This window comes from Aegilops tauschii, chromosome 3 (assembly GCF_002575655.3).
Source record: "Aegilops tauschii subsp. strangulata cultivar AL8/78 chromosome 3, Aet v6.0, whole genome shotgun sequence".
NCBI lineage: Eukaryota > Viridiplantae > Streptophyta > Magnoliopsida > Poales > Poaceae > Aegilops > Aegilops tauschii.
In genome coordinates, this window is record NC_053037.3 from 586803203 (window position 1) to 586825404 (window position 22202).

Consider the following 22202-nt stretch of genomic DNA (forward strand, 5'->3'; position numbering starts at 1 on the left):
ACGGGCTTGAATGCCTGGAGGGGGTATTTATGGAGGGAGTTAAGAAGCTGTTTGAATAAATTTATCTCTTGTGATTTTGCTCATGAGTTTATCTGGTCGAATTTTTAAGCTCACAATCTAGGTAGGCATCATTTATCTTTAGATCATGTCGTCATATATGGTTGGGACATTCTCATTATCCCATTGTTATCCCTGCAAACATACCAATTTGAGTAATAATAAAGCCTAGCAGATTAATCTAGAAAAATCAGTCTCGTGGAGTTATTTATTTTATGTTCGGGTGTGTAATTGCCACCGGATACATACACGACACAAAGATTAAGAAAGTAACTTCTTTAGATTCCCCTCTGGACCTAGGTTTGGTTACATGATCTTGAGACTATCCACGAACCTTGTCCCTTCAGCCAGCGCCCTGAAGTTCCCCTTGACATACTCAACATGGTCGATGGCCTTGTACGTCGCCTCGCCTAGCTCCGGGAGCGGCTTCACAATTCCGGCAACACAAGCATTCTGAAACATCACCACGGTGGCCCGCCCTTTCTCGACGTCCGGCAGCACCCTGTGCTCGGCGCTCTTGTACGTGCCATTGGTCAGGATCTGGAGAATGTCGCCGACGTTGATAACTAAGGCGCCTGGCAGCGGGTTCAGCGGGTACCATCTGCCGTTTTTCCTCACCTGCAGGCCGGGGGTGTCATCCACGTGCAGCAGCAGCGTCAGGCCGAGGCCGTCGTGGTGCGGCGTGATGCCGATCACCTTGTCCGGGTGGCGGCACGGAGGGTAGTAGTGGAAGGCAACACTCTGCGTCTTGCCCTGGAAGGTTGCCATGAGCGCCTCCTGCTCAACGCCGAGGTCACTCGCCATGAACACCGTGAGGCGGCTTGTGAGATTTGACATCTCCACTGAGTACTTGTCAAGTGCAACCCTGAATGATATGTGTATGTACGCCCGCGAATGAGACGAAGCAAACGGAGCAATGCAGCATGTAATTAATTTAAGCAAGAGATGAAGAGAATTAGGACCTAAATGTTGATGGATCGGCAGGCCAAAACTCATTGTTCCTTTGCTCGTGTTGCTGCGTCACGAGGATTAGACTCTCTGCCCAGTCCAACTTTTCAGACGATGCTCTGTTGTAGTGGTGCCCAAAGCCTTCGAAGCCATTGGCTTGGATGGCCACTGCTTTCTTCTTCTCCAGCGGCAAGCCAAAGAACTGCAGAGTGTTATCTTTCATATCTTGTACAACTGTTTCGTCGACTCCATGGTTTGTTAACTGCGAATATAGAGGATGCAATTTAATTTTATTTTGCGACAAACAGAGGATAGGATGTAAATTTGATAGATGGATGGTCCGGTAGATAGATCAATAAATTAAAGTGCAGCCAGTTCACATGGTGTCTGGGCATGGTTCTCATTTTCATGGAAATTTCACCAGAACTTCGAAAAAACCCAGCCATTTTAGTAGGATAGTTGGAAATAATAAAAAAATATTTGAATTTTTTGTCAACATATTTCTATAGCACAGAACTTGGAGCTGAATAAAGAATACCCAAACTTACTTCAAGTTTCCTAGAATTCTGGTTGATTTCAGTCCAACAATTCTTTTTCAAGTTTCCTAAAGAATATGAAAACTTTCATCAAGTTTCCAAATTTTTTGGCTGGATTTCGGTCAACTCAAGCGAAAGTTTCTACCATGCATCTGGCGGGCTAGAGGATCTCCAGAAATTACAGAAATAGCTTGAAAAACGTTCTTATATTATAGGACGGAGGGAGTAGTAGTATACGAATATCAAAAAACAATGGTAGATATATGCGAAAGCAAAGATAACAACCTGGAAGAAGCCCCAGTCTCGACACGCAGAGCCAAGCTTGGCGATCTCGGCTTCCGAGAACTCCGGGTGAAGCAGCCTCGCCATGTCTACAACCGGTAGCTCGTAGCTCTCGTCGCTGCCGACGACGACCCCGTCCCTGACCTCATCTGACCGGGCATACCTGTCGGGGATCACAGTGGAGTCGGCGAACGTGGCCGACGCGGCGTCCGTGATCTCGGCCCTGCTGATTACCTTGTCGCCGATACGCTCCATGGATCCTGCGTACTCTCCCCTCCGTGGGCGTCCTCCTCCCCAATGCTCACAGAATTGCTAGATTTCTGTTGTTATGTGTTGACTAGGTGCTGGGTTGCGTTCTGCGCCCAGATGAGAATCCACTGAAGTAGAGTGCTCAACTACCTAGCTAGTGGTTTCCACAGTGCTCAACTACCTACCTAGCTACTGAAGTAGAGTGCTGGAATGCTGTCGGTGGTTAGGTATGGACGTACGATGGTTGGAGGGGTATGTCAGTGATATATCCATGATTGATGATTCAGCTTCACTCCAACTCAACCCAACGACAAGTCATCGCGGCTTTTGACATTATTCCAAAAAATGTCCTTCAATTGGAATAATGTTCGTGATTTTAAAAAATGTTTGTGATTTAAAAAATGTTCATGAATTTGTATATTGATGAAATTTTTAAGCAGATGAACAAATTTTGAATTTGATGAACATTTTTTGAACTTGATAAATAAAGTCTCCATTCAAAGAACCTTTTTTGACATCGGATGAACCTTTTAGAAAATGGATTAACAGTTTTTGATGGACAATTCTCAATTCAAGAACACTTCTCTGAAATCGGATGAACTTTTTGAATTCAGCGAATTTTGTAATACAATGAAAAAAATTAAAACTTATGGCGAAGAAATTTTGATTTCAAAACTTATTCAGTTTAATGAAAAATTTAAAATTATGGTGAAGAATTTCTTAATATGATGAAATCTTTTTAAATTTCATGAACATTCTTTGAATTAGATGAATGTTTTTTATATCAGTTAAAAAAATGTTCACGATTTTAACAGAATCACAAAAAAAAGTAAAGTAAATGAAGAAGAAGAAAAAAATAGAAAAAGAAAAGAAACTAAGACGAAAAAAGAATTGAAAAAAGCAAAAAAATATTAAAACATAGAAAAAAAGAAAAAAAAACCGGTTTGCCAAGGTGCTAGAACCTTCGCAAAACCGGACATGATCTACCTGCGCCGGCCCACTTATACGCAGAAGGGTGTGGGGGGTACCCACGTCGTTGGTTCGCGGTGAGCTGCGCGCCGAATAGGAGTGGCCCTCCTAATTAGCGCCTTAAGCACTATTTTTCGAAACCGGAGGTCACATGAACAACACCTGGGCCAAACAGTTAGGATAGTAACTCATCTGTGCTCGTCCACTCCACCTCATTCCCTTCTTTCCCTCAGAAAAAAAAAATCTCTGTCGCTCCTCACTGTCCAGAAAAAAAAACCATTACCTGTTGGTTCTGGGGAAAACATATATACTTTTTTTTGGAAATTCATGAACAGCTGGTTTTCAGCAGAAAAATTTGAAATTTTGAAAAAACAATCAATGAATTTGATTTAAGTTCATAGTGTAATATATTTCATGAAATCTAGAAAAAGTTCAAGATTTTACCATGAATTTGAGTAAAACTTAGGAATTAAAAAACCTTAGTTTTTTGGAAAAATAGTTCGCAAAGTTGAAAATTTTCATGGATTTTGTAAAAATGTTCATCAATTTTGAAAAAAAAATGAATTTGAAAAGAGGACACCACTTTTGTCAAAAGAGTTAATGAAATGTCTATCGATTTTTAAAATAGGTTAATAAATTTTGAAAAACAAAGTCCACGAAATTGAAAAAAGTTGATCAATTTTTTAAAAAAGTTCACAATTTGCAACAGAAATCATTGATTTTTTATAAAATGTGCATGGGTTTGATAAAGGTCCATGCATTCTTTTAAAAAAGGTGCAAAAAAAAAGAAAAAACTTCACTAATTTTGAAAAAGTTCATGAACTTTGAAAATAGTTAACTAGAGAGTTAGCAAAAGAACTAAGAAAAAGTTCCTGGTTTGAAAAATGTTCACAAATGCATTTGGAAAACTCAAAAAAAAAAGAAAAAGGGAAAAACAAAAGAAAATGAAAAATAAAATAAAATAGAAAACCGACTAAAAACCTGCCAAAATACCAAATGAAAAACACACATATTGGAATAAACGTGCTTATTGATGTGTTAATGATATGCTATCACGTACAAACATTCTCTCTTCTACTATTCGTCATGAACTGCTTGGTTTTGGTTTTATCTGTCCTTCCCTTTCTCTGCATTTAAAGCATGAAGAATTGCTAACTCAAAAGTTTTATTTCTAAGCAGGCCACAATAATATATGACACGTCAATTTTAATGTGTGGCCAGAGTTTAGTTTAGACTCAGCATGTCATATTTAGTCATAGATATCAAATGTGAACTTATTGAACTTCGTTTTAGTAGGTAATCAACTTACCGACTCATTTCTCAATGTTGGGCAATGCCATATAACCAGGTTGGTCTACTCAACTTACCTTATTGTACTTGATTTTCCATTTTTATTTTCTCTAATTATTATTTACTATTTCATGCCTTCCTCTTTGTTGTGGTGATAATTTGATCAAATTGTAGGTATACTTCGGTTGTAGAGGGAGTGAAACCGGTTTCTGGATACATCCTTTACGTGAACATTTTATCAGCACCTATTTTTTGAAATGTGAAGTTACAATACACTCATATCTCAGAAGCTTTGTACAAAATTGACAGATTATGTGCACTGTGAATGTTTTAAATATGGTCTTTATTCATTCCATAGCTAGAATTACAACATGCTCTTGGCTGGAGAGTGCTTGGTGCATTTAGAAAGCAGACCATGCATAATATCATGAAATGGTCGGCCGCTACCATTCCAAAAACCATATAATTACGCCTTGGGCAAATGGCGGGGGGACGTGCCATGAAGCTATAATCTTCCTAAACTTTTGTTGAGGGGTTTTCTGTCTCACTTCTCATTGTTTGATGCCAAAATTTAATGAACAAACTTGTCATACATTAAACAATTGAAACTCCTTGTTCACAGACAAGAAGAGATGATGTTCGAACCTTTAGAGATGGCGTCTTGACCATGATGAGATGTCAATGGCCAGAAGGTCCTCATCAGTGCCACCGGATTAGAGGGATGGCCTGACTGGGGCATCAATGCCCCGCCTCGCTACTGGCAGCCGTGGACTATAGTCGAGATGCAAATTAAGCTTCTGAATTGGATTGCACATGTAGGAGACAGAAGGGAAGAATGGGTGAACGAAGAGATGGTAGCAACAATGTCTTCTTTATAGTTGTGTGCATCAGTCGATGAAGATGCCGGGGGTTATCTCCTTTTTGAGAAAACTAAAAAGCAATTTCCTTTTTTCATGTAGCAAGGAAGAAAGGGTTGCATTTCAGTGCTTGAAAGAAAAGAATTTGTCAGATGGATTATTTCCATATGCCCTGGTTTGGCTCCTAGTACTAACATACTTTGGAAGCTTCAAGAAAACTAATAGAGGGGCAATGTGTCCGTTATAAGGGCAAGTCACACATACACCTTGGAAGGTTGGTGACCACATTAGCTATCTATCCAATAAATTTGAATTAACATCTTGTAGGGAAAAAATCACAACATTAAGGTGCTTCGATTTATGGTCTTTGCATAGAATAAATATATAAAATAGATATCCATCCATGGCTTACCTTGGCAGAACCTCAAATTTTAAGGTACCTCCCCACTCAGTTGTCAATAACATAAATCATGTTCTGCATCTGACTTAGTAAACTAATAAATGTATCCATCTGCAACATAGTTCAAGGGGGTGTTTGGTTGGGATTAACTTTGGTTTATAAGCCAAAAGGAATGTGTTCATTGGTCTATTGCCTTTGGCTTTTGGTTTGTATAAGCCGAAGTTAAGCCCAACCAAACACCCCTACATATGCAAAACACAAAGCAAAATTGCCAGATTAGGAATGGAACCTGTCCAACACAAACGTGTAATTTTATTGACAGGAAAGTAGGATCCATCTTGCAAATAAAATGTACACTACACACTAAACCAAGAAAAAACATGAAGAACCAAAACAACACGACATACAGATGCACCTTTTGAATTATAGAGGAAACATAACCAAGCATATTAACCAGATCAATTATCCACATGAAGAGAGGAACTAGAAGCGCAAATTGCGGAAGGATAACACCTACTCTTTCTTTGACTTTCACCTAGGGCACCGCCCTAGCGCCATGCTGGCAAAGCGATGAAGTTGTGTCCCTCAACCTCTACCTTCTACTCCAACGCTCGTTGATAGTAGGCGCCTCCCCACGGTTGTTCTTGGTTGGTGCGGAGTTGGAGTCAAATGATTGAGGTGACACACTGCCATCATGGACGTGCAGACTGCAGAACTCCACCCTAACTACCGTGCATGTACGCTATGGGGCTCATACCGACTCATCCACAACCCCATGACAATGGATATCAACTATGCTTAGTATTAGAATTAGGGCTCACCGAATTTGGAAACGAAAACATTCATCGTTAAGGTTCGTGTATGTTCCTTTTTTTCTTATATGTTAAATGGTTGTGTTGGGTCATAATGAGTTGGAGTTCTTTTAAGCTAAATAGGCCAATGCCATGCGTTGCAACTAGGACACATGTATATATGGGTGTGATACATTCAGGAGATGTTATAAAGAGTCACCTCAACCAAAAATTTGTCCGTGCCTTGTAGGGATGACAGTTTTGCCCATCGGTATGGGTACCTATGGTTACTCTACCCAAAAACAACAGGCATGGACAAGACTTGGCAAGATTTTGTACCCATGGGTAATGGGTATCCATACCCGCAAAAATATGTGAAGGGCATGGGTATGAAATTGCGTCCATGGGTAACCCAACGGATACCCAGAAAACTTGAAAATAACGCATATGACATGTGAGGTCAACATCCAACTCCGATGGCCCAATGCTCAATCCCTTATTCCCTAAACCAACCATAGCTCATAGGCCCGCAACCACCAGCTCGCCACTCCTCCTACGTCCTATGTTACTCCTCGAAACGATCTAATCTCGACTCATCACCAACGGATTCTTGTCCAAGTCTCGGACCAACGACCCCTAGTTCCCACCGTTGCCTCGCACTGTGTCGGGCTACCACAAACCGCTTATTGTACTCCCTTGCCGCCTCCAGTAGACCTCCCACCGGAGGAGACCACGTTGGTGTACTTTAATTTTAGAATCATTTCTCTATTTTATCAAAAAGTAAATGCTATATATTGTACCAATTGGATACCCATTGGGTATAGCATACCTTATGGGTATGGGGATCAGTGTCAATTTATGCCAATGGGTATTGAAATGGATGGGTATAGAAAGTTTTCATGGTTATGGGTTTGGGCGGAAGAGGGTTGTACCCACCCATACCCTACCCACTGCCATCCTTAGTGCCTTAAAACGGGAGAACAAATTATACTCACACTACTAAAAGAATACATATGCAAGGCATGAGAATCAATCTTTGCGGATGTGGTAGATATAGAAGAACTTCGGAAAATTCTTGAGCGCAAACATCGGCCTATCTTCGTGTGCTTTTGCTAGGCAACCGGTATGAGCTTACACGGAAGTTTCACTAATTCAGTTCACACACGTGTTGCTTAGCGTCGGGCGAGCAGTCGGGAAGCCGTGGAGTGCGGACGAGCATAAGTGGGCGCTGCATGCGGATCATGGCAGCTTGTTCGGTCTTGTGCTGCCAAGGTCATAGGCTGTTGAGTTTGCGTGTGCATGCAAATTTTTAGTGCTGATTGGTTGTAGCTAGTTAGCTTGGTGCATGTAGATAGAAGTAGTTAGTGCTACTTGCATAAGTTGTTAGCCCCGTGGTGTACTCTAGAGAGTTTCTAGGAGAGAGATGGCCGTCGTGTGTGCATATAGGTAGCTAGTTAGTTGGGCTAGCTAGTTAGTGCGTCGTGTGAGTCCTTGTAATGCTATAAAAGGGCGTGTGGTGTGTCCCAGAGTATGGAGCAAGATGTAGTCTCCCTCGGGACCATGGCGTGTCGCCGGCCGGCAGGAGAGCTTCTCTGGGTAGTGTAACGGTGTGTTGTTGAGTTTGTGTTGAGGAAAAATAATGTCGTTCGTGTGGCGCGGTGTTTGCCACTGGAAAAGCTTTGTGTCTAGTGAGAGTGTGTGTGTGTGTGTGTGTGTGTGTGTGTGTGTGTGAGAGAGAGAGAGAGAGAGAGAGAGAGAGAGAGAGAGAGCCAGAATCCGTCCTGGGTCTATCCCAACATGGTCCCCATGCGGAACTTCCAGCTGCCAAAGTTCACCGCGTCGTACAAGATGGAGGCCTCGGGCTGCGCCTGACGTTGGACATAGCGTTGACGACCTCTCAGAGATGCTGGAGGAATCGACGGGGTCCCTCGTCGTGTCCAACGTCTACTCCCTGTCCCTGTTGGAGGTGAACGAGGAAAGGACCGAAGCGGCTGCAACGACCGTAGTAACCTGTATTACTGTTACCTGTCTCGCGGTGATGAGCAAGCCGTTCGAATGCTTGTCTTCGTCGCCGACCACCCTTTTGTGTTCTTGATCAAGGAGGATCTCACCGGCATCGTCGTGTTCGCCGAGCAAGTTGTCGATCCTTCGTCGTGATTTCAATGCTGGCTCGTATTAGCCTTTAGAGTGTGCCTTTCCCTTGTACGGTTGTACCCACGGTGATGAGCAGGCTGGTCGAATGCGTAGACTTCGTCGCCGACTACCCTTTCGTGTTCTTGATCAAGGAGGAGCTCACCGGCGTAGTCTTGTTCGCCGGGTAAGTTGTCGATCCTTCGTCGTGATTCCAATGCTGGCTCGTGTTAGCCTTTAGAGCGTGCCTTTGCCTTGTAAGCGCGGTGACTTGCATTACATATGTACTTATGGTGAGCTGACCATGGTATCTAAGTAAATTATGTGGAGTAAAAAATTTGATTTGGTGAACTCTCTTTTGAGCGAAGCTCGTCCGTGTGTTGGAAATATTTTTAATGGACAACTAATAAAGTGCTACCTCTACTCATAGATTAAAATCATGGGCGAAACAGTTGCTTTCGGGGCGTGATCCTCGTTTTGAAACGGCCACGTGATCTGCATGGCTTACGGAATCGCGTGAGATCGCAGTACTTTCGCCGAAGATGACGCCATTCCTTCCTTATCAATCACAGCCAAAATTTCTGCCGCAAATTCTGTTCGCCCGTGATTTTAATCTAGGAACCTGATAAGTGCACCCACACGTGTGGCACGAACACATGGCAACTTTGAATATTTTTATGGCAATTTTAGTGGCATAAGGATGACAATTTTAGTTGTCAGGCATGGCAATTTTAGTTGTCAGGCATGGCAACTTTCTTTTCGGATGACAAGTTTTAATTTTTTGGGTGTTTATTTTTTATTTTTGGATGGCAATTTTAGTTTTAAAAAAGATTAGGGCCGGAGTGCTTTGTGGCACACATGCGGCACGAATCATTTGGTTTAATCTATGCCTCTAATCCTAAATGAACATAATTCTATTAGTTTCCTAGTGAAATATTTCGAAGTTAGAACATCACAAGTGAACATCAAGTTGAGATGAATAGATTTTCATGGTATATGATTTTACTATACTTTAGGAAAATAGGAGATACGTTGCCCTCTTCCTTTGCATGAGAGGAAGAAAATATTCAGGATCAGACTAAGGTGCTACTTCACGAGACCAACATTACAAGTCGGCAATGGGCAAAACGATCAGAAAAGCACAAAAAAGATCAGCCAGCCATCAAGCAGCCAGTGATCGAGTATGAGGCAGCAGGATCTGCCTCTGTTCCTCATCTGAGCCCTCCAAAGTTTTTACGTTTATCTTCGCTTTGCGAGATGATTTATTTCCACATGCATCCCATTCACACCATTCGCCCCATCACAATTTGAGCTACGTGAAAAATAGAATTGGTGCAATACATCTTTTATAATGGGCAGGGCAGGTCACGTTTAGAACAGGGCAGGTTGGTGACAACATTTGCTCTCCATCTATTGAATCCATAGACTTAAAGTATAGTAGAAAAGAAAATCGAAACATTAAGGTGTTTCGATTCATCTCAACATAAACAAATTAAACATGCCAAAAAAGATAAAGCACGAAACCTTCGCATGAACGTGTTGCGCCCTGTCCAACACACATACCACCCTGGTGCAACCTCGTCGTTGTCGCTCCTCATGGTTGACCGGTCTTCGGACTCTTCTCAAAATCTACTAACAATGGAAAAAATGTGCCTAATAGTTAGCAAATGCGAACGTTTATTATGAGGCATGCTACGAGTCGGTAGGCTAATCTTTTGAAAAGACCGTCCGGGCTATGAGCCATCCGATCTACGATGATCACCATGTGATCGTACTTTGTGCTCTTAATCTCTGTGTTCCCTCATTGCAACAAGAGCCAGAATTGCAACAGGATCCTTGATACAAAAACATCTCCGCCTCGTGATTTCGGTAGCCACTGCAAGACGACTCTTCTGCGGGGCTGAGCTCGATTTGGTAGGGAGGTCGAGCGCTAGACCTCACCGTCGCCACCAGTGTCTTTGGTCAACCCCTCGGTGCTGCGGGGCATCTTCATGACGAGCCCCACAACCTCCTGTCACCTCCCGTCGTCACCCTGCTACGGCAGCCACTGTTGTGGGCCAAGCCATCGTCCTGGAGCTCCCCTTCCACCCCCATGTGGACTAAAAGCTCCATCGTCCCCTTCTCCCGCTCTTCTGGCAAGCACCTGTGGCTGGGACGACGCTGGTGAGGACACGAGTGCGTTCGTGGCACGTACCCAGTGCACACAAACAATGTGTTTGATGCATTCTGTATGAGAGGAGGAGAAAGGAGAAGAAAAAAAAGAAATAGTCAACATGTGCACGTGTCATTTTCTTCCCAAGTCAGCTCCTGACGAGCATGATGTAAAATATAATATGTTGGGAACTGCTCGACACCCTAAACGGTGTGTGGCTCTTTCATTATATAGAGGTATCCACGGGGTACAATACAATGTTACAATATATCTGTACAGAGGCTACGTATATACAGTCTAACACCCTCCCTCAATCTAAACTGTGGCCTGAAGTACAAAGCAAGTTAAGATTGCGCCTACAGCCTACAAACTGTGGTTGTGGAAGAGGCTTCGTGAAGATGTCAGCAAGTTGATCCTTGGGTGAGATAAACTTGATACAGAGTAGCTTCTGTGCAACACGTTCCCGAACAAAATGATAGTCAACCTTAATGTGTTTTGTTCGGGCATGAAACACCGGGTTAGATGACAGATAAGTAGCACCGATGTTGTCACACCACAAAACTGGAGGCTGAGCCGGAGAGACACGCAACTCTCTCAATAGAGACTGTACCCATATGATCTCAGCAGTTGCATCAACAACAGCTTTATACTCAGCTTCAGTACTACTGCGAGAGACTGTGGCCTGCTTACGAGCATTCCAGGCGATCAAGTTAGAACCAAGGAATACCGCATATCCCCCCGTGGATCGCCTGTCATCAGGACTACCATCCCAGTCTGCATCAGAGAAAGCGGAGAGCTCACACGACGGTGCAGGCTGAAGAAGCAAACCATAGGAGGCAGTAAGACAGACATGCGCAAAATACGCTTCACAGCTGACCAATGAGATGTCCCGAGGGCATGCAGAAACTGACACACACGATTGACTGCATAAGAGATATCAGGCCTGGTAATAGTAAGGTATTGCAGACCACCAACAAGACTGCGATACTCAGTAGCATCATCAGACGAGAGAGAGTCTCCATCAAGGGCAGACAACCGATCAGTGTCAGACATCGGAGTGACAGCATGTTTGCACTGAAGCATTCCAGTACGCCGCAACAAGTCCAGGGAGTACTTCTTCTGAGTAAGAGTCAGCCCAGCAGAAGAGCGGGAAACCTCCAGACCAAGGAAGAAATGCAGAGCACCTAAATCCGTGACAGCAAAGTTATCACTGAGAGCAGTCACAAGGCGATCAGCAGCAGCATCAGAGGAACCGATGAGAATGATGTCATCAACATAAACCAGGAGATACATCGTAACCTCAGGACGCTGGAGGAGAAACAATGACGTATCAGCAGTGGAGGGAGTAAACCCAAGAGCCCGAAGAACAGATCCAAGGCGAGCATGCCATGCTCGAGGGGCCTGCTTGAGTCCATATAGCGCCTTAACCAGTCGACAGAGATGATGAGGACGTGCCGGATCAACGAAACCAGGCGGCTGACGCATATAAACCTCCTCCTCTAGAATGCCATGGAGAAAAGCGTTCTGCACATCAAGCCGACGAAGGAACCACCCACGAGTAACAGCAAGAGACAGCAATAATCGAATGGTAGTAGGCTTGATGACTGGACTGAACGTGTCTTCATAATCAAGACCATACCTCTATTTGAAACCCTTGGCGACTAGCCGTGCCTTGTATCGTTCGATGGAACCATTAGCATGTCTCTTGACTTTAAATACCCACTTAGAATCAATGATATTGACACCCGATACTGGAGGAACAAGACGCCAGGTGTCATTCTTGTGAAGAGCCTGAACTTCCTGTTCCATGGCAGCACGCCAGTGAGGGATGCTCAGTGCAGCCTGAAAGTGATGAGGCTCTGCAGTGGCATCAGCAGTAGTATGGGCCATGCACGCAGCAAGCCATGCAACCGTACCATCCGTGCATTCCTTCGGACAAAAAATGTTATGCTGGCTCCGTGTTCGAGGACAAAGAGCAACCGCAGGCTGCGGCGACGAGGCCGGCGTGGGACCAGGCGAGTCCGACTCGGAGGAGACCGAGACAGAGCCTGTCGGCGAACTGGAGACGGAAGCAGGGCTGGTCGGGGCAGGTCACAGCACTGCCGGGCCAGTCGAGGCGGCGGCCGGCGAGCCCAGCACCAGTCCAGGTGAGGCGGCGGCCGGCGAGCCCAGCACCGGCCCAGGTGATCCAAGCGAGGCGGGCGCACGTGGGTCGGGCGAGGCCAGCGCCGGCCCAGGCGAGACGACGACCCGCGAGCCAGGCGCGGGCGCACGTGGGTCGGCAAGCCAGGCGCAGGCGCACGTGGGTCGGGCAAGCCAGGCGCGGGCGCACGTGGGTCGGGCCAGCCGGGCACCCGCGAGGCAGCCTCCACAGGCGAGGCGGTAGCGGGTTGGCGGGCACCACCCGTCATGCATGGCGCATGCATGTCCGGAGCGGGAGTCACGTCCATGACCTGTTCATCGAGAAGCTCGAGACGGGCGTCGCGTCCAATACCTGCAGCATGATTAGGAAGCAATGCAGGGGCATATACAACATCCACAAATTGATCAGGCGAAGGTAGACACAGGCACTGATGATATAGGAGTGGTAGAGTGAGTCAGAAGTGCATGAAAGGGGAACACATTTTCATCAAACACAACGTCACGAGAAATGTAGACGCGGTTTGTTGGAACATGTAGGCACTTGTACCCTTTGTGGAGGGAACTATACCCGAGAAAAACACACTTCACTACTAGGAAAAGGGCTATAGATGATATGGCCACTAATGGCGCACCAGACATGTGGTGTGCCATTACTATATACTAATGGCGCACCATGTGTTGGTGCGCCATTAGTAATATATTACTAATGGCGCACCTGGTGTTTGGTGCGCCATTAGTAGTTTTGAAAAAAAAATTATTACTAATGGCGCACCGTGGTATAGTGCGCCATTACTAGTTGACATAGTAATGGCGCACCACACCCACCGTGCGCCATTAGTAGTTTTGAAAAAAAAATAAAAAAATTTGTTAGTAATGCCGAGCCCTACCTCCCCTCGCCCCGTCACCCCCTTCCCTCGCCGCCCCCTTGCCCCACCTCCCCTCGCCCCGTCGCCCCACCGTCCCAACCACCACCCGCCGCCGCCGACGCCACCCTCCACCGCCCCCTGGCCCCACCGCCCCTTGCCCCGTCGCCCCCACCACCCGCCACCGCCCCGGCGCCCCGTCGCCCGAACGGCGCCCCCCTGGTGCCCCGCCGCCCCCACCACCTGCACGTCGGCCCCTGCGCCCGCGCCGCCCCGGAGCCAGGCTCGCCGCCGCCCCTGCGGCCGCCGCCCCCGGAGGCAGGCTCGCCGCGGGCCCCCTGCGTCCGCCTCGTCCCCCCCCCCCCCCGGAGCCAGGCCCGCCGCCGCTGCCCTAACCGCGGCCGTCCACCACCACCTCCTGCCCCCGGAGCCAAGGTGAGCATTTTTTTTGTTTTTTTCTACTGTTTTTCTTTGCTGTTTAGGTTTAATTAGGTTATTGATAGGTTTAGGTTAGTGGTTGGTTTAGGTTAGTGCTAGATTTAGGTTTAGATAATTAGAAGAAGAAGAAAGTTGAAAAAAAGAAGAAGAAGTAGAAGAAGAAGAAGAGGAAAAAGGAAAAAAAGGAAGAAGAATAAGAAGAAAGTTGAAAAACAGAACAAGAAAGGAAGAAGGAGAAGAGGAGGAGGAGGAAGGAGAAGAAAGAAAAAGGAGAACAAGAAAAGAAGAGAGGTGGAGAAGAAGAAGATGGAAAGGAAAATGAAGAATGCATAACCAAGAAATATAACCAAGAAATCATACAAAACATTAAAACAGTGGAAACTACGGCAAGGTTTTGACATCATTAAACCCACCCACATGATTGAAATAAAAAAACATAACTCTGCATATGCAAAGACAGAAGGCATAACAGAGAAAAAAATCATTATAAAGAAACTAGTTGCTGACATTAAGCTTGCACATTCAATAGGTCACACCTTTACTGCTGAGCCGGATATAGCGTTGGAACTCTGTTTTGGGGTCACTGCCATACTCCATGACATCATTAGGCTGATGGTTCTGAACCTGTAGAAAGCAATATAATTCATACAGACATGAAAAAAAGGCTCAAGCAGCACTCCAGAATTAATTGAACATGGGGAGGAAATTGTCAGGGCCAACCTTGGGTAAATCAGATATTGCATCTTCGAGGACGAGAGCTTTTTTCAAGTGTTTATTTGTTACTTCCTCATAAGCAACAAGACATCTCTGAGGACAGAACATCATTTTAGTAGGATGTAACAATCATTAGTCTTCGAGAAGAATGATATTAAATAACATAGTGGCCTGTGATGTATTTTCGTACCGAAAATGCATTTGGCACTAGTCCTCGCTTAACAAGATCATGGGTGGGAAGCGGGAACTTCGGAAGTGCATTGGTGTAGTTGATTATCTTCTGCTCAAAATTTATGCTGCTATAATGTTGTATGATAATGTTGTAAGGGTACTAATTGGTCTCTTCTGCTGCTTATCAGAGATGGGGGGAAGCAGCCACCGCCGCTCTACCTCACCGGAGTACGAGTTGGATGCTTTCGAGTTCTTCAATGTCATACTTGGGACTTCAGTATCAGCCACGAGGCAGGTATATAAAACGAGAGATCTCCCCTTCACCCATCTCATTATGATAACTCTGTTGTTTGCTACATCACTCCTTGTCCCAAATTGCAGAGGCTGCCTGACACTTTTATGAACATGCTGGGTGAAGATCCGCCAGATAATGTGAAGCTCCGACAGGCCGGCAGCGGGGTTCGCAGGCTGTGGGACGTGGAGTTGGTGATCGAGGAGGGCCACATGTACCTGTGTCGTGGCTGGGAGAAGTTCTACAGTGCCTACGACCTGCGGACCGGGTACTTTCTTCTCTTCAGGTACGACGATGACGCCACAATGCTCATCGTGAAGGTTTTCAACACGACTATGTGTCGCATGCGCTACGCTGACGACGAAGATGCCAGTGCGTTCTGCCACAGGCAATGGGAGCAGCAGCAGCGACACTGGCTATAGCCAAAGCAGCAGGGATTATGGCTGTAGCAAAAGCAACAGCGATTCTGGCTTTAGCGAAAGCAGCAGCGATTCTGGCAGCAGCAAAGACAACAAGAAGGATGATCCGGACTGGAGTGGGGGAGAAGATGAGCAGAGTGGGGATGAGGAGCTGCAGGATGACGACGGGCATCAGGCTGAGGATGACCTAGCGCTGGTGGTGGCTGACCAAGGGCAAAAGATGGTGGTGGCTGACCATGGGCAAGAGATGGTGGTGGCTGACCATGGGCAAGAGATGGTGGTGGCTGAGGATGACCTAGCGATGGTCGTGCCCGTCCTGCCTGAAGGTGGCCTCGCGATGGTGGTGGTGCCTGACAATGACCACGCACCGGTGGTGGCGCCGGCGATCCCACAGCTGGGCGACATGACCACGCCAATTGTGGTAGAAGACTACATCCCACAGCTGCCTCCACCGCCTCGCCGCTCTTGGCGCATCAGGCTGAGGAAGGAGAAGGAGAAGAACAATGAGAACTGAACTATGTCAGGTATGTCAGATCTCCAAAATGATATATATATATATATATATATATATATATATATATACTTAGTTACCTATGTTATCTCTAATATGCTTAGTTTCCTATAGGTTAGCTCCAAAATTACTTATGTTAGCACAAAATGATCAAGTTTACATAATAAGCTTATAGTCATCTTCTTATTCTTCTTCTTTTCCAAAATGACATGTGTTAGCTTCATTTTACCTAAGTTGGCTCTAATATGCTAACTTAGAGCTTATATGCTTAGTTTCCTATAGGTTAGCTCCAAAATTACTTATGTTAGCACAAAATGATCAAGTTTACATAATAAGCTTATAGTCTTCTTCTTATTCTTCTTACTCTTCTTCTTTTCCAAAATGACATAGGTTAGCTTCATTTTACCTAAGTTGGCTCTAATATGCTAACTTAGAGAGCTTATATGCTTAGTTTCCTATAGGTTAGCTCCAAAATTACTTATGTTAGCACAAAATGATCAAGTTTACATAATAAGCTTATAGTCTTCTTCTTATTCTTCTTATTCTTCTTCTTATTCTTCTTCTAGTATTCTTCTAGTGTTCTTCTTCTTCTAGTATTCTTCTAGTCTTCTTCTTCTTCTTCTCTTCTTCTTCTTCTTCTTCTTCTTCTTCTTCTTCTTCTTCTTCTTCTTCTTCTAACTTCTTGTTTATCATTTTGCAGATTTGATTTAATTCACGGAAGCTTGCATGGATGGAGTGCTTCTTTTCCATTTGTGTTTTTATTTTGTATCAATGTGAAACTTTTGTGAATTGATGGATAACGGTGTTGGATGAACAATGTGAAACTTTTGTAATATGTAACGATGGAACTATGTGTTGGCTATGTATGTATATATGATGAAATTTGTGTGTTGGATATGATTGTTATATGGATGCTTGTTGTATATATATGTGTTGGATATCTCATATGTGAAATAGTGACCTGAGATTAAGAAAAAACGAATTTTTTTAAAAAAAATTGTTACTAATGGCGCACTTCCATGTGGTGCGCCATTAGTATACCAGATACGACTGGCGCACCTCTGGGATACTAATGGCGCACCTGTGGTGCGCCATTACTAAAATATTCTAGTGGCGTGGTGCTAGTGGCGCACCAGTAGTGCGCCATTAGTAGGCAAAACTGGTGCGCCACTAGTAAGCCTTTTTCTAGTAGTGCTTCTTAGACCGAAACTCTAGCTTACGCTTGTTATATGGACGGAGGTGAGGCCAACATGCACACCCAAACACTTTGAAGAACGTGTAGTCTGGGATTTCATTGAGCAAGAGTTCAAGCGGGGTTTGCATTTTCAGAAGTCGTGAGGGAAGCCGATTAATAAGAAAACAGGCTGTGGAGAAAGCATCACTCCAGAACCGAAACGGAACGGATGCATGAGCTAGTAAGGTTAGGCCAGTTTCAACAAGGTGACGATGCTTACATTCGGCAATTCCATTCTGCTGATGTGTATGAGGACATGACACGCGATGCGAAATCCCAAGTTTGTTAAAAACGAGTTGAGGTTGTGGTATTCACCACTCCAGTCGGATTGAACATGGATGATTTTCTGTTTAAGGAGACGCTCAACGTGTGCTTGAAACTGAATAAAAACATCGAACACAGCAGACTTGTGCTTAATAAGATATAGCCAAGTAAACCGACTATAAGCATCAATAAAACTGTCATAATAATTGTGACCACTAACGGATGTCTGGGCATGACCCCAGACATCAGAAAACACAAGCTCAAGAGGATGTCTCACAACACGACTAGACTTTGAAAACGGAAGTTGGTGACTCTTGCCCTGCTGACAGGCATCACAGACAGTTTCGGCAGTTTTATTGGACACAACTGGTAGCTCATAATGATGCAACACATGACGAACTATGGGAGCTGCAGGATGACCAAGGCGTGCATGCCAGTGAGTGGGCGACACACGGACACCACTGAACGCCTGAGGAGAAGACTGCATGGAGGGTGTGCGCGGCGCATCAAGTGCGCACAAGCCATGGCGAAGAGGACCGCTAAGCAGAACGGCCCTCGTATCCCGATCCTTGATAAAGAAACGAAAAGGGTGAAACTCAGCAAGGACATTATTATCACGTGTAAGTTGAGGAATAGACAACAAACTACGCGTAGTAGAGGGAACACAAAGGACATTGAAAAGATGTAGTTTGCGAAATTGTGTGCAATGAGAGAAGCCTGACCAACATGAGAGATGCGCATACCTGCTCCACTGGCGGTGTGCACCTGATCATGACCACGACATGGCTCCTGAGTAGAGAGCTTGCCCATCTCGCCGGTGAGGTGGTTAGTAGCTCCGGTGTCCATATACCATGTCGGATCAATGGAGTAGGACGGAGTGCGACCATGATCATGACTCGTCACGGCGGCGGCGGCCTGCTTGCCGTTCCCTCTACCATTGTTGCCGAGACCCAGAAAATCTTGCTTGTAGCGACGATGACAGCGAGAGGCGATGTGGCGCTCAAGGCCACACAGCTGGCAGGCCTGCGGGGCACCGCAGGAGGAGCAGCAAGCAACCGGCCAGTTGCCACCCGTGATGGATGGCGCATTGCCACGCGAGGCCGGCTGTGAAGACGGTGCCAGCTTGCCACCTGAAGATGATGACCGCAGAGGTTTGCCACAAGTCGCGGCATTGGCGGAGTCGAAACCCGGTGAGACACGGCGCGCCTTGATGCGCTGTTCGCGGCCAAGGAGTCGGGCATAAAGCTCGCGAGGTGGAAGTGGATCATCACAGCCATGAATGTTCTCAACGAGATTGTCATAATCATCATCAAGCCCGTTAAGCACGAAGGTGGTGAACTCCTCGTCCTGCAGAGACTGGCCAATCGAAGCCAGTGTGTCGGCGAGGCCCCTCATCTTGTTGAAGTAGTCCGTAATGCTGAGGTCACCAAGCTTGGTCTCACCTAGCTCGGTGCGGATAGAGTGGGCATGTGCCTGAGACTGAGAGGCGAAGCTGGTGTGAAGAGCCGCCCACGCCTCCCGTGACGTAGCGGCGAAGATGACCAGCGACGAGACGCTCGGAGCGAGCGAGGACTGGATGGCGGAGAGGATGGCTTGATCCTGGGCCACCCATGCATGATACGCCAGGTGCTAAGGGGCGGACACGGGATGGATCCGTCGACGTAGCCCTCTAGGTAGCGACTCCGCAGAAGAGGCAACACCTGGGCACACCAGGACAAGTAGTTGTCCGGCGTGAGTTTCACCGGTAGCAGGTGTGAGAAGTAAAACGGCGACGGCACTGCGGCCTGATCACTGTGAGCATGCGGCGGTGCGTAGAAGCCCATCGACTAATGTGCAGCCGGTCCCGAGTAGGACGGATAGAACCCGACAGAACCAGCCGTCGGGGCGCCATAGGACGCCACAGCTGGCGCCCCATACTGTAGGGCAGCCGCAGCCACATGGGGCGGCTGCGATGGAGCCGGGTAGGCTTGGGGCGCCACAGGGTAGAGGTGCGTCGGGGGCACCGAGTAGGGCTGCATAGCAGCAGCAGCCCCATGAGGCGACGGCGACGACACCGGGTAGGGTTGGTGTGGCGCCGGGTAGGGTTGGTGGGGCGTCGCGCCGTAGTGATGGGACGACACGTCGTAGTGGTGCGGGGCAGGAGGCGCATCGGAAGGCGGCGCCATCCAGGACGACGGCGGCGGCGGCCCACCATGAGCCGTGGCAGGAGCGCCGCACGAGAACAGATCACCCGCCGCTACGTTTGGCGGGGCGACGTGATCGCCAGGGAGGCCCGATCCGATCTGGGGACCAGGCGATGGAGGAGCGCCATGGGCCATCGCAAGGGGGCGCGAGGCCAGGAACGGCGACCCAAGGGCCGGCGCAGCTACGGGGGGCGGCGACAGAGGTCGGCGTAACGACGGCGGCGCCGACGGTAGAGGCAGCGGAAGCCATCTTAAACTAAACTGATACCATGTACAACATAATATGTTGGGAACTGCTCGACACCCTAAACGGGGTGTGGCTCTTTCATTATATAGAGCTACCCACGGGGTACAATACAATGTTACAATATATCTATATAGAGGCTATGTATATACAGTCTAACACATGACCCATCTGTTCAAAAAGTGTTCAGACGGGCAAATCGGCCGATCAGTGTTTTCTGCAAATCAATTATGCAATACATGGAGAATTTTGCCAAAACTTAGTGACTAGATATTTTTCTGGAAACCTATCCACAAATCTGATAGTGACTTGCAATTAACTCAGGGAGGTGATATCAAAAGGCCCGATTGAGATAGGTGAGAAGAGTGTGATGAACAATTAGATGGAGGGAAACAGGGATAATGATGCAGTGGAGGGACTTATTGAGGCGGAGGGTGGGAGCTTCTCTGGGAAGGAGATGCTGGACTTACCATCGCCTTCAAGTTCATCATGAAATTGTCGCTGGCACAACTCAAGCATGCAAGTTCATGATAATTTGGCAAACTATAAATTCTTGCATGTGCGGTAGTGCGCGCACAATAAAATAAGGTCCGTGGGTGGATTTCAGGGTGGACACGGTCCGGGCCGGTCCGGTCCCTCACCGAGCTGCCGGCGGTCCGGACCGGACCGGACCGAGCAGCTTGGCGGTCCTGTTTTCAGGGACCGGACCGGCGGCGGCAAAGCCCGGGCCGGACCGAGGGACCGACCATGCCGAGGTGGCAGTGACCATGGCGTCGGCAACGACGGCGAGACGCGGCTATGGGTACTAATCAGAGGGGGAAAGAAAGGGGAAAGCTGCGGTGACTCACGAAGAACTCGATGGCGGGGTCGGGGTGGCCGGGGAAGCAACGACGGAGAGGAAATCAACGACGAAGGACGGTGCCCGAACATGGAGTTGGAGGATAATGGCGACGGCTTCGGGGCGAATCCAGTCGATTCCTTTCGCGGGGAAGTAGATCTCAAGGTTGCGGATCTCCTGGACAAGGTTGTTCGCTGCGGGGAGGCCGGTGGCCGTGCGTGCTGTCCGCCGGTGGCCATGCGTGCTCTCTGCTGGTCACCTGTGTGCACCCAGCCGAGCGTGCGCTGGTGTCCAGCTCGAACGCAAGGCGGCACCGGGATGGGAGGGGAAGGATACGGACGATGGCGACGCCGGAATGGTAGGCAGGGAGGGGGAGGAGGCGGCCAGCAGCGGCGCCGGATGGGAGGAAGAGGCGGCTTGGGGATTGACTAAGCGAATACTAAAACAGAACGACACCCGCAAAAAAGGAAAGAATAAAACAGAGCGTACTCGTGCGTGCGTGGGGCTGGGACTTTTCTCGGTCCGACCGAGCGGACCGGTCAAAGCCCGGACCGGACCGACGTTTTCTCGGGCCTAATTTGACGGCCCGGACCGGCTGCTTTTTTTACCGGGCCTGGACCATTCGGTCCGGTCCATAGCGGGCCGCGAGCCGGGCCGAAAGACCGCTCGCTACGTCCAGGCTGAGGTGGATTTGTCAATCGATTTCATAGTCTTGTTACAGTTGGGGCTTGGGTCATATCCGAAAAGAACTGAGACGGACGACGCGGGAGGCGATCTCGATCCAATTTCTCTGCAACCTTCCTCTCCGATCTCCCTCCCTCGCCGCTGCCGGAAGACGCCGCGGGGCAAAGGCCGACGGTGGCAGCGGGAACCTGGTGGTCCGCGGTGGCGGCGAGCAGTGAGCAGCAACGATGGGAAATTCAGGGCGGCACATCATCAATCTATGAGCAAAGATGGATGTACGTACTGCTTGCAACGGCTGTTGCAGACTTGTAGTAGCGACAACAGGCAGCAGCAGTACACAAGAAGTAGCAGCGGCCACAGCTGGGCGAGGACCACCGGACATGGGCGTCATTGCAATCTGGAAGGCGGTTCTCGTTGCATCGTGTTGCCACATCGTGTGGTCAGGGCAACGCACCACTCGCCGGCAAGATGGAGCGATTCCCTTGCTGGAAGTCGGCGAGATGCACTGCTTGGCAGCAAGATGGAGTGGAAGGCCGCGTCGCCG

General features: G+C 47.5%; 1 protein-coding gene across 1 annotated transcript; it reads right to left on the bottom strand.

Annotated features, from left to right (window-relative positions):
- Positions 1-233: 233 nt before the first annotated feature.
- Positions 234-2232, bottom strand: LOC109762472 (protein SRG1). The gene is made up of 3 exons (XM_020321334.4): positions 1827-2232; positions 1020-1267; positions 234-922 (listed from the first exon to the last, which is right to left on the bottom strand). The coding sequence occupies exons 1-3, from the start codon at positions 2076-2078 to the stop codon at positions 364-366; spliced, it is 1059 nt and encodes a 352-aa protein (XP_020176923.1). The 5' UTR covers positions 2079-2232; the 3' UTR covers positions 234-363.
- Between the last annotated feature and the right edge of the window lie 19970 nt (positions 2233-22202).